Source organism: Varanus komodoensis, unplaced genomic scaffold (genome assembly GCF_004798865.1).
Source record: "Varanus komodoensis strain SLA01 unplaced genomic scaffold, ASM479886v1 scaffold6_4, whole genome shotgun sequence".
NCBI classification, from domain to species: domain Eukaryota; kingdom Metazoa; phylum Chordata; class Lepidosauria; order Squamata; family Varanidae; genus Varanus; species Varanus komodoensis.
This window is the reverse complement of record NW_025336347.1, coordinates 20,118,127-20,134,193: the sequence shown is the minus strand read 5'-3', so window position 1 is coordinate 20,134,193 and position 16,067 is coordinate 20,118,127. Positions and strand designations below refer to the sequence as shown.

Sequence of the window (16,067 nt, the reverse complement as noted above, 5' to 3'; positions counted from 1 at the left end):
GCGGAGGCGGCGGCGAGGGCGCGCGGCGGCGGCACTGCGCGGCGGCGGAGGCGAGGGCGCCCGCGCCGGCTCCTCCATGGCGCTGCCCGGCGTCGGTGCTGCAGTGAGCGGGCGGGCGGGCGGGCGGGCGGGCGGGCGAGCCAGCCAGCCAGCCAGCCAGCCAGCCAGCCAGCCAGCCAAAAGGAGGAGCGGGGAGGGGGCGGGCAGGGGAGGCGGGGGCGGGGGCTGATGTCAGCGCGGAGCCGGCGCGCAACGCCGCCGTCCGGGGCGCGCGGGGAATCGCAATGAGCCCCCCGCCGCGCCACCTCGGGCGGCGGGAGGAGGGCGGCCGGGCGGCCGGGCGGCCGGCGGTGGAGGGGATGGGGCGGGCGGTGGAAGCGGGAGGCAGGCGGGCTGCGGGGAGCGAGGGGCGCCTGCGGAGAGGAGGGCGCGGGGCGGGTGAGGGATGGAGGGCGCCCAAAGAGCCCGCGGAGAGGCTGAGGCAGGAAGAGATGGAGATGGGGAGTGGGGCGAGGGGGAGGGAGGGAGGCGGGGAGATGGGGAACGGGGGTGCGGGATGATGGGGAGGCCGGGGTGCTGGGGAACCGAGCGGGGCGAGGACGGGAAAGGCAGCGGCAGCGAGGAGGGCAGCGGGGTGGGGAGGACCGCCTGAGCCGCGTGCCTGCCTTAGTGGACCAGAGAAGGGTGGAGCCGTGAAGTGCCGCCTGGGATGGTGGAGCGAGGAGGGACGGGAAACTTGGAGCTGCTCGGAGAGGGTAGAGAAGGGCGACTGGGCACTGGGATGGAGGGTGGGTGTGGAAGGAGCAGAGCTGGGGCGAAGGGTCAGTGGGGACGGAGGAGAGGAGCTGATGGAGGGAAGAGGCCACGGCACCAGGACAGCGGAGCCAGAACAAAGGCTCAGGTGCTGTGAGGAAGAAAGGCAGGGATGGAGGCGGGTTCGAGGGGACGGGTGGAGGGGTCGTGGGGGCAAGCAGGCAGAGACCCATATAAATGGCTGGGAGAAGATGGAGGCAGGAGGGGTAAGGTGACAGAGGCCTGGGAGAGGAAAGTCAAGGAAAGACAGAGCAGAAGAAGGTGATAAGAAGACAGAAATGGATGGGCGAGTGACCAAGGGAGCAGTGGTCACTAACGGGTGGGAGAAATGGTTGGTGTACAGAGTTAGTGGACAGGAGATAGATGGAGGCCTGAGGAAGGTGCCTAGAGAATGGGGAACAAAGGCAGGGACAGAGAAGGAAGGATGGAGAGAAGAGAAATAGAAATGGGTGGTAAGGAGGGAGGGAGAAGAAAGAGCTCATGGTGAGGCCTGGGAGGAAAGGGCGGTGGAGGCAGCGGGGTCAGGAAAAGGTGGAGAAACGGGGGCAGCTGAGAGGCAAGGAATGTTGGGGTGACGGAGGTGGTTGGGGAGAAACTGAAAGGGGGGTAAAGTGGGAATACGGAAAGGGCAGTGATAGGAGCAGGGCGAGAAGGAAGTAAAAGCCGATCGGAGGAGACAAAGCAAGAGGCGGCCCAGAGATGAGCGACCGTTTAGGGAGGCATGCAGTATAGGGCGGCAGATGGAAGAAATGGGAGAGCATGGTGCGGAACGTGGGGAGAAAAGGCAGACGGGACTATCGAAAACATTGGCACTAAAGGAGAAGCACAGCCACCTTCCGAGAGAGAGGAAGAGCACCGAGACAAAGATACAATGAGAATGGCGAATGGCGGCTGGGGCTCAGACCTCCCGACCCTGCGTGCAGAGGGAGCGATTCCAAGGCATGCCTGGGCAGCTCCTCTGACCCCTCACCGCCGCTTCTCCTGGCCGGGGCTGATGGGAGTTTTAGGCTACAACATCTGGAGGGCCACAAGTTGTCCACCCCTGTTCTAGGGTGCCCATCGTGCCTCTCACTTCCAGCTGACCATGCCTCACGCGCATGATTTTAGCAGCAGAATGAGGGGGCCAATATGACCATGAGCTGAATGCAGTTGCTTTGAAGTGCACCACTTCCGTTCTGTGTTCTCGGAAAGAGAGAATGTGTGTGGATTTCTGGCCTGGAGCAGAAGCACTGGGTGCCAGGATTCCTGGATCTGCTGGAAGGAGTGCCTAACTGAATAGAGCGATGGTGCATGTGCTTGTTGTGGGGGAGGGGGCCACTGTGAGGTCCTCGGCTCTTTTCCCAGCTTTGGGAAATGGGGAGGAGGTGCTGTATGTCACTAGCTCCCCTCCCCGCTGGTTGCTGACATTTTCCTGGCACAGACACATGCGGAGGTGGCTGCGAAAGGAACGGAAACGGCAAAAGGAATAAAGAGCTTCCCTGCAGATCAATGCACTTTCACCAGCCCTCTCTAGCATGCACCCCCTGTGGGGAAACTGAGGCTTCGTGAGAAGAAAGGGCAAGCAGAAGAAAAAGAAATGTGGAGGCAGAAATTAGCCACCATTGTATCTTGGTCCCTCAAGTCCACCTGCTATAACCCCTTTAGCCCTGCTCATTTCCCAATGCATCGCATGGAAACTAGTGGCATGGGCTTTTATGGGTTTTCTTCTTGAAAGGACAGGATCTTTCTCCCATCTCTCTGAGAACTTGGGCAGCTCAGCTCAGATTTCCTGCTCTGTTAGGCAGCATTTCCCTCCGGTGAGGAGGGGGAGCTAACCTTTGGGCCCAGACAGACCAGGGAAGCGATGGGGGAAGAGAACGGCAGCTGCCTCCTCTCCAGCCAGAAACAGATAGGATGCTGTGGCCGACACCACTTAGGGAAGCTCGCTTCTCAAAGCTGTGTCCTTCGGAAAGCGTCCATGGGGAGTGCTGGTGCACAGTGGGAAAGGGAAGCCCAGTCTCCAACACGCGATACAGCAAAGGGGTGCTTGCTCATTCCTGAGGGTGACAGATCCTGGCAAAAGGCACAGGCTCATGGCCTGCGCTGTGCTTTCGAGTCTCGAGGGACTGCGTCAAGAGAGGCAAACAGTCCACGAAAAATGAGAGGCTACCTCAGAGGTTGGGATCATCAGTGGTTGGGTTCAGCACTGAGGTCACATGCATGTGCTGATGGGGAAGGGGAGATCAGCTGGTTCCTTTCTGGCCTGCTCAAGGCAAGCTCTGGAAACCGTAGGAAGGGGACAAGGAGGCACCTAAAGTCTTCCTTAGCATGGCTTGCGTCTTTTGGGAAAGCCTGCTTCCCACTGAGAAATATGGCTCCCGTGAGGGTAAAAATTTCCTGCAGCCCTGCCTAGTAATGCAAAGGTGGGCAGAAAGTGATCTCCAGGTAGTTTAGACCTCTGCTTCCACCCTTCCCGACCATTGGCCATGCTGGCAGTGGCTTCTGGGAGCCCCTGAAAGCCCAAAATACCTACAGAGCTCCCTTCTGCCTCCCCCCCTCCCCCCCAGTTTTAATGTGTTTGCTAGTTTTGACAGTTGTGGGGAGGCCAGTTGCTAGAAAAGCTTTGACTCCTGAGGCAGACGGTTCTGGAACTTAAGTACATACAGTATTTGCTATTAAGATGCAACAGTCAAAATAGCCTTTCTGTGTTCTATAAAGCTGTCCAACCACAAGAAACAGGATTGCTCATCCCACTGTACAACACCATCATGCACATGTCTCCATCATCCCACTAGCGGCTTGGAGGGACATGGAGGAGGAAAGCCCTGGTCCAGAACGTGATGGAGGGACCCACAAGGTTGCCCTGTATGTTGTGGACGGGACGGGGAACGACTCATTCTGGGAAAGGCCTTTCCACCAGTATCTGCCTGCAGCACGTTCTAGTTACCTACCAGGACATAGGCAGCGGGGGATGCGGGGTGGGGGTGCACTCTTGAAGGCACATTGTCATCCCAGAAGGGGTGCTGTGTACCCCATCCAAGGACCAGGAGGGGGCTGTGTACCCCATCCAAGGAATGCAGTGAAAGGCTAGGTGGAAAAATGCATTGTGTGTTCATTGCATCAGTTGCTAATTTCCCTCCTAAGAAGCTCAGAATGGCTTATAGCATGTCCCACTCTAACATAGCAATGAAGAAGAATGAGCTGAGAGATACTGTCTTGCCCCAAAGGCACCCACAGAGCTGCACGGATGAATGGGATCTGAGCCTAGTTTTACATCCAGAGTTCAACACATCCTTTTTTAGTATAAGATCCTTTATACCTTTGGTTTCAACTGCATACCTCCCAGTGATGGTTCCCCTTTCTATGCCCACCCAATAGATGAAGAACCAAAGGCTTGAGAGTAATGGAGCTCACAAGCACAGTACAATGCAAGCTGCTTAGACTGTAGGCATCTGTAGTGGGCATCCAACATGGATCACTGCTTCTCATCTACTGCCACTGAGGCTTAGGAACTGTAAACTTCCAAGGCTCCAGCAAAATCCCTCCCTCACCACTCAGGGATGCTCTTTCATCCCCTACTGCCTTTTCAACATTTCTAAAGCCATTCTGGGGGAGAGGGGAGTATCGATGAATATTTATTAGTCTAAGTCAAAGAGAGAACTTTGGCAGCTCTGTGGATGCTGAATACTTAGAAAGTCCTTATTTATTTATTTAAAACATTTCTATGCCGCCCCCATTGCAACAAAGCCTGGGGGCAACTCACAACAAATACAAAAACATACAAAATTATACAAAAATTATACACTAAAAATATTAAAACCTGGTGCATCTCGGCTTAAATTTTTTTAAAATCCTACATAATAAATTAACACTGAAAATAAGTTTTAAATAAAAAGATCTTAGCCTGGCGCCGAAAAACAAATAACGACGGCGCCAGGCGGACCTCTCTGGGGAGCGCATTCCATAGGTGGGGCGCCACTGCGGAGAAGGCCCTCCTCCGGGTACTCACCCTCCTAATATCATTCACAGAGGGTTCCCGGAGAAGGGCATCTGTTGCTGATCTCAAGGAGTGGGAGGGCATATATGGTCGCAAGCGTTCCTTTAGGTACCCAGGGCCCAAGCTGTTGAGGGCTTTATAGGTCATAACCAACACCTTGAATAGGGCCCGGACTTCAATCGGGAGCCAGTGGAGCTGATGGAGAACTGGGGTTATATGAGATCAATGCCCAGTCCCCGTCAGCAACCTGGCAGCTCTATTCTGCACCAATTGAAGTATCCGGACTGTCTTCAAGGGCAGCCCCACATAGAGCACGTTGCAGAAATCTAATCAAGAAGTTACCAATGCATGTGTCACTGTCACCAGGCAATTGTTCTCCAGGAAGGGACGCAGTTGATGGATCAGCCGAAGCTGAAGGAAAGCGCTCCTCGCCACCGCCATCACCTGGGCTTCTAAAGACAGCTCTGGGTCGAGGAGCACTCCTAAGCTGCAAACCCTGTCCCTCAGAGGGAGTGCAACCCCATTTAGGACAAGGCCCAAGTCCCCCATCCCGAGTCCCGAACCACCCACCAACAGGACCTCCGTCTTGTCTGGATTGAGCTTCAGTTTATTGGCCCTCATGCAGCCCACTACCTCGGCCAGGCACCGGTTCAGCACAGCCACTGCCTCACCTGGATTGGTGGAAAATGAGAGGCAGAGCTGGGTACCATCAGCGTACTGATGATTCCGCAGCCCACACCTCCTGATGACCTCTCCCAGTGGTTTCATGTAGACGTTGAATAGCAAGGGGGACAAAATGGACCCCTGCGGAACTCCATGGCATAACTGCCATGGCGCAGAGCCAAAGTCCCCCAGCACCACCTTCTGGAATCGGCTGTTGAGGTAGGAGTGGAACCACTGCCAAGCAGTGCCTCCAACTCCCAATCCCTCCAGCCTATTCAGAAGGATACCATGCTCAATGGTATTGAAACCCGCTGAGAGGTCCAGGAGAACTAACAGGGATGCACTCCCCCTGTCTCTCTCCCTGCACAGGTCATCATACAGGGCGACCAAGGCAGATTCAGTGCCGTACTCGGATCTGAAGCCAGACTGAAATGGGTCCAGATAATCAGTTTCATCCAAGAGTGCCTGGAGTTGTCCCGCCACCACCCGCTCTAGCACCTTGCCCAGGAACGGGATGTTGGCCACCGGTCTATAATTGGTGGCCATCTCTGGATCCAGGGATGCCTTCTTTAGGACTGGCCGGACTACCACCTCTTTTAAAGAGGACGGTACCCAACTGTCCCTTAGAGAGGCGTTGACCACCTCCAGGATCCAGGTGCCAATCCCGTCCTTGGCTTTCTTAAGTAGCCAGGATGGGCATGGGTCTACTAAGCAAGTGGTAGGGCGTACTTGTCCAAGCACCTTGTCCACATCATCAGGCCACAACAACTGAAATTATTGGACCTGGGAAGTTCAGGGAAAGGCCTTCTGCAATCCTGAAGGCCATGTTGAAACCTTTTGTGCTATGGAAAGGACAACACTCAGGGAATCTCGACTGGTGCACATACTGCACCCGCCATTTCTCAAGCGAAAGCCGACATTTGCAAAGCCGGAGCACAAGGTGGACAAGTGGCTGCCTTCCTATCAGCGAGTGCTTTGCCATGTGGGCTGCCATCGGGTACCACTGGCATCCTGGAGTTCAGTTTGGGATCAGCTTGCGGCAGCCTACAGCATACTTCACTCAATGATGTGTGGAGGACATCTGAATAGGAGCAAGGTTTTGCTTCATCTTGTTATTTTTTGTTTTCTTTCAGCCAGTAAGTCCTGGGTTAAAATGTTCCCTCCCTCATTAACTCCTCAGGTGGCCTACGGCAGGCTCCTATTCCCTGAGCCTCAGTCACACCTTCTGCAACATGCGGGGCTTTTTTAAAGCCTAACCTGCCTTACAAGAAGCCCTTTGAACGCATAATATTTCCTATATAAATACAGCTGTTTCTTGCTTTGGTAGGAAGGGGGAGTTACTGACTACTCCCCACTCGGCATTCTTTATAGCAGGAGGAGTCAAGCCTCTCTAGATTCACAGGAAGAAAGCAAGCAAGCAAGCAAACAGGAAGAAAAAAGGGTTTATCTCAAGGAGAGGTTGATGAAACAAATAAGACAGGATAAAAAGAATCTCTGAAGCACAGTAGAAGCAGCCGGAATAGTATGAACCAGCAGCTGAAGCTAGAATCTGTAAAATGCAAGTGGAGGCACTGGACGTCTCTCTGCACAAAGGAGAACACGACGGGTTGCAAGAGGAGGGCTGCAGCTCAGTGGGCGAGCAAGTGCTTGCCCTGTGAATGATCCCAGGTCCTGGCCCTGGCATCTCCTGGTGCAGCTGAAAAAGACCCTGCCTGAAATTCTGGAGAGCCGCTGCCAGGTGCACCAATGGCCCCCATGAGGTTAATTCAATGGCAGGATCCAACAGGGTTGGAGAGGGATCAGAGCAGAAGGCCCCCAGCCCAAGAAGCACGGCTAGAGCATTTTGAGGGGTGCATCAGGATCCACTGCCCTCAAGCAATCCGTCCCCTTATGGATGGTGGGGTGTGGGAGTAGCCCTTGGCACCCTCCAGGCAGATGGTACAGATGTGAGCCTTGCTGGGCTGCTGCTGGGCAACAGTTTTGTCAGACCGTGCATGGCTTGATGGAGTAGCACATGCCCTGCATGCAGAAGGAAGGCCCCAAGTTCAGTCCTGCCATGATCTCCAGGAACAACAGAAGTGGACACATCCAGGGGACACTCTGGCCTCTGACGCTCCTGGGGTCAGGACACCATGCTGCCCCACTGCGGATTTTGCCACAGTCAGGTGCAGAAAGATTGTGGCACAATCAGAGCCAAACTCACCACGATTTCCCTTGAGAACAAAGCATTCTGGGCGCACGCACTTTGTTTTCAACCAAAATCAGGTCCCAGGAGTGCGGCGTCATGCGAAGACCTGGCGTCCTGGGCCACTTCTTCGGGCTGCTGCTGCACTGCTAACAGCAAGTTGCCGCTTTTTTGCTGCCACCATCACACCAGTGGTGGGAGGACAGTGGGGCTGCAGAGGAGGCTGGCTGGGGGAGCACGTAGGCGGAAGGGCATGTGCTGCCAGCCCTGCGTCCAAAGGATCAGGGAGCAGGAGATGGGAGGAAGCTCTGCATGGGGCCCCAAAGAGCAGTGCCAGCACCACGGGTCCGAAGGCCCTTGGACGAGGCACCCTCAATGGGTTCACGCCCTCCAGGAGCTTGACCACACTGCCTAAATACAACGAGGGACCCTTCAGTCTCTCATGGGCCATGTGGAATTAGCCACCCAAATTCTGTCTGCCCAGAAATCTATTAGACTTGAGATTAAATTGGGAGAAATGCAACATATGCATTGTCCTGAAATGCTTTGAAATAACTTCGAGAAGTTTTGCATTTGCATTCTGCTCTTCAATTTTGACCTCAGGGCAACTTTTGCACCTCCTGCTCTTTCTCCTCACGGCTGCCTCTGGCTCGCTGGACAACTAGGGAGCCAGTTGGCTGGGGCAGCTCCACCTCCTCCCTCTCGCCACTGCCCTTCTCTGGGCCGAGCAGGAGGCAGGGGAATGGGCAGGTTGTACCAGTGGAGAGGAAGGGCAAGTTCCGGGGGGCCCTGCCTACGGGGCTGTGGGCCTTCAGCCGGTGCCCAGCCATGCCTCTTCCCCTGATGCCAGACCCAGCACTGCGTCGGGGCCACTGTTAGTCAAAGTGAACAAAAGCAAGCTGCACAGCCAGTCCCCTGACCCGGTGCAAGGCAGATTCTATGTCTCCAGTCATTCCAAGGCCACCCCGGTGATGACTCAGTGGGAAGAACAATTTGCAGTCTCCCAAGCCAGTTCCTGGCAGCAGAGGGGAAGTACACAACCTGTACAACATCACAGGCCCACACCAAAGTCCTCCCAACCTGTGGACTGAGCAAAGAGCTGATCTCACTCTTCATGAAAGCACCAGAAATGACTCAGAAGGCAAGATGGAGGAAGTGGCATCCCTGCAACAAGATGCCAACTTGTCTGAGAGACAAAGCATGCATGCAAATGGGGCCTGATGGAGGCTCTGGCCACACAAGCGATGCTGCGCCAAACAGCATCTGTGATCAAGAATTCTGGGCAGGTGTGTCCCACATTCAGAAAAATGGACACTGCCCTTGAAAAGCAACAGTTGAGATGCATCTAAGGCACACGGAAAGAGTGTGGGTGGCGCTTCCTTTACATGGGCGACTGAAAGAGACCCCGTGAGCGCTAAATCTGTACCTGAATAGGGGCAGGGGGGCAGATTTTTTCCCAGTAGACGATTTACAGCATATGTTTTAGCAGAGTATTGATTCTTCCCCCTCAGCCCGCCCCAATACATCAAAAACAAGAGCCAGAACACTGCAAACAGCTATGCGTAATTTAAGAGCATTGCCAAGGGTTGCGTATACACGGAGTGTGAATTGGATAGGGTGTTGGACAAGGAGTGAGGAGACGCGGATTCAGATCCCACTCAGGCATGATTCTCACCAGATGACTCCGGGTGAACCACTCCCTTTCAGCCTAGCCTACCCCACAGGATTGTTGTGGGGCTAAAACAGGGTTTGGGGAATCCCTGAGCTCCTTCAAGGATGCTCACAGGTCAGGTGGGTATCATGTTTCCTAAACTGTAAGCTCAGCGTTCCTTCATGTCTGGGGATTGATGGTTTTTTATTCAGCTGTGAGGGAAAGGCACTCTGTGTGTGCTTCAAACAGATAATGTCCATTCTTTTGTCTTGTTCCCAGACTGAGCCTTTGCATTCAAAAGCTGACACAAAGGCTTTTCTGTACCTTGTGTTTAGTCCACCCTTAGATTGGAATGAAGATTATTATGACAAACCTTTTCAAAACTGTTGCCCTCTGGATGTGTTAGACTACAACTCCCATCGCCCTTAGTTAGCATGACTATGAGCATGTGTGATATTACATGTCTGAAACTCCTCTCTCTCATTCTTAAGCTCCCCTCCCTGTGGGTAGAAAAGTAGCACATCAAAGAGAAGGATCCAGTCTAGTCTCCTTACGGACACATGGTGGTTGTGTGCACAAGGAGCGCTTCCTGGAACCCCTGTGGGAGCATTCAAAATGCACCTCCTGTATTTGCAGCCTGAAGTGGAAGAGTCCAGAAAAAAGTTTCCACTGGATTCTTTTGGTGTGATCACTTCCATGTCATGCATTACTTCCTAGCAACATCTCCCCACCAACACACTTATCTGGAGTTGTGGCAATGAGCAGATTTTGAGGTGTGAGATCAATTTCCTTGTAAGATGCAGGCTATTAATCGCCAAAACATTTTAAAAATGGCCTTGCCAACAAAGGCCGTTCTTCACCCCTTGCAAAAGGGAAGTCGTCCATTTTTATCTCAACTGCTACACTTAACCCGCCACTCCAGCCCGGCACCCAGAAAGGCTGAGCTGCATGTCATTTCAGCCTGAGGATGTAGGTCAGTCTGGGATTAGAGGGGAATGTCAAATCTGTATGTTCTCTCATGGGATGCTCATGCAACTATTTTTTACATGCCGTGGAGCTGTGGGTCAGAGAAGGAGTCCAGCTACTGGGGTCCGGATCCCAGAAGGGATCAACATCCTGTCAGGTACTGGGCTCCTTGGGATCAGCCCCTCTGCCCTGCATGTGCCACCAGGAAAACTATTCAGGAGACAAGCCCAAGACTGAGCAAGGTGGAGGGATGACGGTGAAAGAGATTAGTAGACATGAGAGAGCAAAATGGAAAGCAATTGAAAAGTAACTCACCTGACCCGGATCTGGAAATGGGAGGACGCCACACTAGAGAAGGGAGTGAGGAGAGAAAGCAATCAGACCCAAGGAAGATGTGGGGGGATATTCTCACCCCCTCCCCAAGGACATGCTCTTCATATGACAGATCAAGCTATGTCAAATGTGGGGAACAACCACTAGTGTTGACTAAAAACATCCAGGACTGGCAGCTTTGATTGATTTAATTAGTAAAGAATCCTCTAAAATTTTAGTGGGTTAATGAGTGCCTGCTTCAGTTGGCAACACAACTTTTATTAGTGGGACTGATAACTGAGATCTGCCTGTTCTTGGAAGCGTTTTTGGCCCTGGTGTATAAAGGACTTCCTTATGTCCTTCGAAGCAAGCTCCACCCAGCACCTGAGGCCATGCTCCAGGCACACCTGCTGAATGAGAGATGGCCATTGCAGTTGGGAGCAGAGCCTTGTGGGCAGTGGCCCCTGCTGTGTGAAATGCCCTGCCAGAGAGATGCATCAGGTGCATCACTGTATTCCTGTGCTGGGACTCTCCCGGCAACAAGGCCAAGGCCTGGATGCAGGCTGTGAAACCTTCCCTACCAGCCTATGGCTTCCCTCTTCTCCTTGCCTCACCCTGCGGGACAACATTCAAGGTCAGCAAGAACACCTTCCACTGACAACAGCTGAAGGCTTCTCCAAGCCTAAATGCAGCAGGATGGGTAGGTGGGAGGATTTATATGGGGGTCACAGCTGAGGAGGGAAAGATCATTGCTCTTCTCAAAAAACACACATCTCCACATGTTGCAAACAGGCTTGCAAAAAGCCCTTCGGCAGGCATCAGGCAAAGACCTTTGAACGCTGAATTGTGTGTGCGCACCCCTCAGGCCAAAAACAGGCCTGGCCCTCCCGTGCCCTGCTTAACTCTTTTGGATGTCTGGGAAAGACATGACTGTTCCTGGGGGCTTCAATTGATTGCTCCCTCAGCTTTGTTATTTTAATGACATTTACCTCCATCACTGACATTTTATTTGATCTCGATTGATTCTGTTGTAATTTTATATTCTATCATTTGCCCCCCACCCCATTTCACTTATGGTGTGATGAGCTATTATGGCATCCACTCTGAATTCACACTATGAAAAAGGCAGGATCGAAACCATTGAATAAACAAGAATACAACCCTAGACCTGCGTGGGACCTAGACTGGCTGGAGGGCGGGGGCAGCCTTCTGGGGCTCACCAGGAGCCCCTCAGCTAGGCTGACAGCTTCACGCTATGGCAGATATGCCTGCCAAATACGTCTGCTAAAACTGGCAGAGGTGTGGGAGGGACGTGGGAGGCACGGGGAGCAGCGCAAGGACGCCCCATGCTATACCCTCGGATCCATGGCTGTTCCCCTCCAACGACCAGCTTTTATTCTAGCAGTGCACCCACTATACTCGCTGCAGCCCTGGGGTTTCTCCGATGCACTTTGCCTGCTAGTTCCTCCACACAATCCGGGCAACTACAGAATTGCAAAAGAATGCGGCTTCCCCCAACCCATACACTTTCCTTAGGAAAAGGATGACTGTAAAACTGTGCTAGCTCGTACCTTTTATTCTTTCAACAATAAAAGTACCTGGGGTGTTTTTAAAAATAGAAAGATCCCTTTACTCTTTCGATTCTCAGCAGAACAGAGGGAGAGAAGCTAGAGTATGAAAAAGAGCTTCAAGTATGTCTGTCATGACAGGAGTATAAATCCCTATACCTAAAAAATGTTCTTTCTTGTGGAAAGGGCTGCTGAAGTCACTGAACCTCGGGCTCCCTCTGCCTGGGCTTACCCACCGCCCTGTTCCTGCCTTGTGACTTACGTTCGCAGGTAGGCTTGGCAGAACTCCAGCGGCCCACCTTGGTGCAGTTGCTGCGGGGACTGCCCACAAGGTGAAAGCCGGGATTGCAGCGATATTCCACCCAGGTGCCCTCCACAGGCACCCGCTCTATTGCCCGGACATGCACTTGCCCGTTCTCCAGGCTCAGGTGCATCTTGGGACAGGTGCGTACTGCAAGGGGAAGAAGGAAAGAGACATGCATTTCAGGACTGTTACACAATATTACTGAAAGCAGCTTGATGCTGCAACTGATGTCTCTTGGAGCTGCTTCACAGCATCCTTCCTCAACCTTGTCCCTTCCAGACATGTGGGGACTGCAACACCCAGAATTCCCAGTCAATGGCCCTGCTGGATGGGAATTCTGGGAGTTGCAGTTCAAATGCTTCTGAAGGCCACCAGGTTGGGGAAAGCTGATCTACAGATAGTTTCAGCAGCAGTCCTGCCCTTTGCCAGTAGTGCACCCTTTCCCAGCCTGGTGCCCCACAGATGCATTTGACTACAATTCCTATCATCCCCCACCAATTATAAGCTGAAGTACCTTGAAGTGGTGGCTCCCAAGAGGTGCCAATTGACTTTTGGTGTGTGCAGAATGAGTGTGTGTGTGTGTGTGTGTGTGTGTGTGTGTGTGTGTGTTCCACTGTGATTCTGGCCATACACAGTGCAGGCTCTAAGGATACCTCCTGGGTGACAATCCAGTCCCCAGTGCCTCACCTGTGGGTTATAAGATTTTGCCCCCATCTTTTGATGTAACTGCCTTCACAATAAACTATGAGATAATATAATGGACTATGAATAATTGAATTGAATTATAATTGAATTATAATTGAATAAAGCTACAGGGATTTTTAAAAAACAGCAGAGCAGGCAAACCGAATCTAAAAATCAGTACAAGAACAAGCTAAACATGCTAAAGGCTAGGGATATAGACTGGATTTGGATGAAATTCCAAGCCGGAGCAGTATTCAATTTTTTCAATCATTTCTGGGGCTTCCTGAGGTGCAACACCCTCCCTCCAAAGCCACCGAAACCTAAGCCAGGCCAGAATGAGACATTAACTACTTCATGCTCAGAGAGGCAGATATTCTGTCTCTGTATCAAGGAGCATCTTTTGCTTCAAACCATGGATGAGCTGGTTGGTTGGGGAGTCGGGAGTAAGCTGTGAGTGACAGATCCATCTTCCATCCCCAGGGCACATTCTGCCAGTGGCTCCATTCACTATGCTGTGAGAGTGGGCAAAGAAGGCACAGTTCCAATACCTTCTTCCAGCCTCCACTATGACAAAAAGCTTTAAATTCATTTTCAGTCATCAAAATACCTTAAAGTGTCTGGCCATCCTTCCAAAGCTTCCTTGACTGAGGACATTTATTTATTTATTTATTCATTTATCTATCTATCTATCTATCTATCTATCTATTTATTTATTAAAACATCTTCACGATGTGCATCTTTTTCTTACAAACTGCCCCCAAAACCATGTGGAAAGGGAACCAGAAGCCAATTACTTCCTCTGCATGAAAAACTGAGGACTCTGTTCCACATGAGCCACTGTCCCTGCTGAAATTTCATAGGCTTCCTGCTTAGGGACACCCCATGGATGCCTGTCATTTTCAGAACAATTCTTTACAGGCAACACGTCAAGGCTGCTCTTGCACAATTCCCATGCCTCTGCATTAGAAACTTGGCAGGCCTGGCCCCTAAGAAGGGGCAATGATCAGTGTAAATGCCATCTAACTCTGCCAAGAAAGAAAGAAAAAGTTTTCAAAGAAGTTTTAAAACTTAATTTTTTTTTTTAAGGCGAGTTGCACAAAATCCCCCACACCCATTTGGCTGCCATTTGGCAAACATCCTCCTCTGATGTCTACAGTGCCTGCAAATGTCACCCAGTGCTGACAACGAGAGAAAAGCGAAGAGCCTCCAAGTCAGTCTGAGCAGAACTGGGTTGTTATCTGAAGCATCCAATCAGGGTCCAAGTCAAATCTGTGAGCTGGTGCACACTTGTTCTGCCCAGAGTTGAGGGCAATCCGAGCTCCAGAAGTCGTAAGACCCCTGATGGCAACTAATTGCACCAGTCTGGGGCCACTGCAAAGAAGGCCGACTCTCATGCGCTCACCCACCGAACTGCCCTCCCCGGTGCATGTGTGAACTGCTACAGAAGGTCTCCTCAACCCGTGAAAAGGGACTCACAGCAGCGGCTTTCAGTGTCGCTGTCCGTCCAGGTGCCATTGGGCAGGCACTTGCGAACCTTGGGCCCCACAATCTCGCGTTCGGGGCGGCAGACGTATTCAATCTCGTAGTCAAAGGGCAGGAAGCGGGCGCTCTTCACCTGCTCACGGGTCAAGCCTCGGTAGCGGATGCCACCATCCCAAGGAGGAAAGATGAGCTTGCAGCCTGGTTGGGGAGGGTGAGAGGGAACGGGAAGAAAGGTAAAGAGCAGGCGTACAATAGCGTGTGTCAAAAGCAGCACTAACTCGAAAAATCAAATGTGAAAGTAGTGCTCGTCTACACTACTTCATGAGTCTTCCATGAGATTAAATAAAAATGTTTGTGTGTGTAAGAAATCCAGTGAAATAAATAACTACTGCTTTAATAAAAGATGCCTATAATCTAAAATGTTAATCTAAGGAGTCCTTGATGCATTTTAGGTCAACTAATCTCCCCACTCCAAAGGGAACTCTTAAGAGCTATAAAATAGGTAATAGCTGGCTTTTATATTTTTATTATATTTAAATTGATTTTCCAAATGCAGACAAACAAACAATACATCAAATTAAATCTGGGTAGTGCATTTGCAGCGGAATTGAATACACATCTATTTAGAAGTCAGCCCCACTTAATTCAATGGGATTTACTCTCAGCAAACCGGGTATAAGATTGCCGACTTAGGGCACCATCCAATCAAAGTGAGCTGGAGCACTCAACCAATACTGAACAAAAGAAGCCATGGAGGCAATATTCAGGTCCCCACCACACAGAAAGATGAAGGTGCAGAGGTGGCTTCTTGGTGGGGAAGGGGAAGAGGCTGGAAAGGCTTCAGGATATCTTGTGCCCTTGTTGCCTCGGTCTCCTTCCCACTTCCTTTAATCTTCCTCCAAGGTCAGTTTTCCCCCTTGGAGAGCAGCCAGCAAGGTTCCCCCCATCCTGGTCACAAGGAGAAGAGAGGGGAGGGGAGAGGAGAACTTTTGATTCCCAGCTTCATGCTTGATGTCTATGGGCCAAGGATTGTTCCCTGAATGTTTTCTTCCCTTTATTTTACAAAATATACATGGAATCCATTGGCTGATTGAAGATCTTCCTTATGGTTTTTCACATTAACAGATTTAATTTGTTCTTTCCATTCTCCTACCAATATTGTAGCTGATGCCCCTAAGCTGTATATAAAATAAAACCATACCCTATTTTATTTTATTTTTAATCAGATATTTTGACACTGCCTTCGGCTGATTTCTGCTGGTACATCAATTTTCTGCCATGGCTATTTGCCACAGCTACATGCACAAAAGGCTCCAACGTAAGAGGCTCTGCAGTTTCCAACCTCTAGCTCTTTCCCTGTGAGCCACCAGCAGCATGAAAGGGATGAACTGATTTTATATTTTCGAAAATGAGGGATCAACCATACTTCTCTCTTTGCCCCAGCAGTCCTTGAGATATTCTTA

General features: G+C 51.6%; 1 protein-coding gene across 1 annotated transcript in view; it reads right to left on the bottom strand.

Moving 5' to 3' along the window:
• GABBR1 (gamma-aminobutyric acid type B receptor subunit 1) overlaps positions 1–16,067 on the bottom strand; it is a 152,666-nt gene that overhangs the window by 38,683 nt on the left and 97,916 nt on the right. The window contains exons 3-6 of the mRNA XM_044451720.1: positions 14,599–14,802; positions 12,397–12,585; positions 10,570–10,602; positions 8,255–8,355 (exon numbers count right to left, since the gene is read on the bottom strand). Coding sequence (XP_044307655.1) covers positions 8,255–8,355; positions 10,570–10,602; positions 12,397–12,585; positions 14,599–14,802 — 527 coding nt within the window. The remainder of the gene's footprint in view (positions 1–8,254; positions 8,356–10,569; positions 10,603–12,396; positions 12,586–14,598; positions 14,803–16,067) is intronic.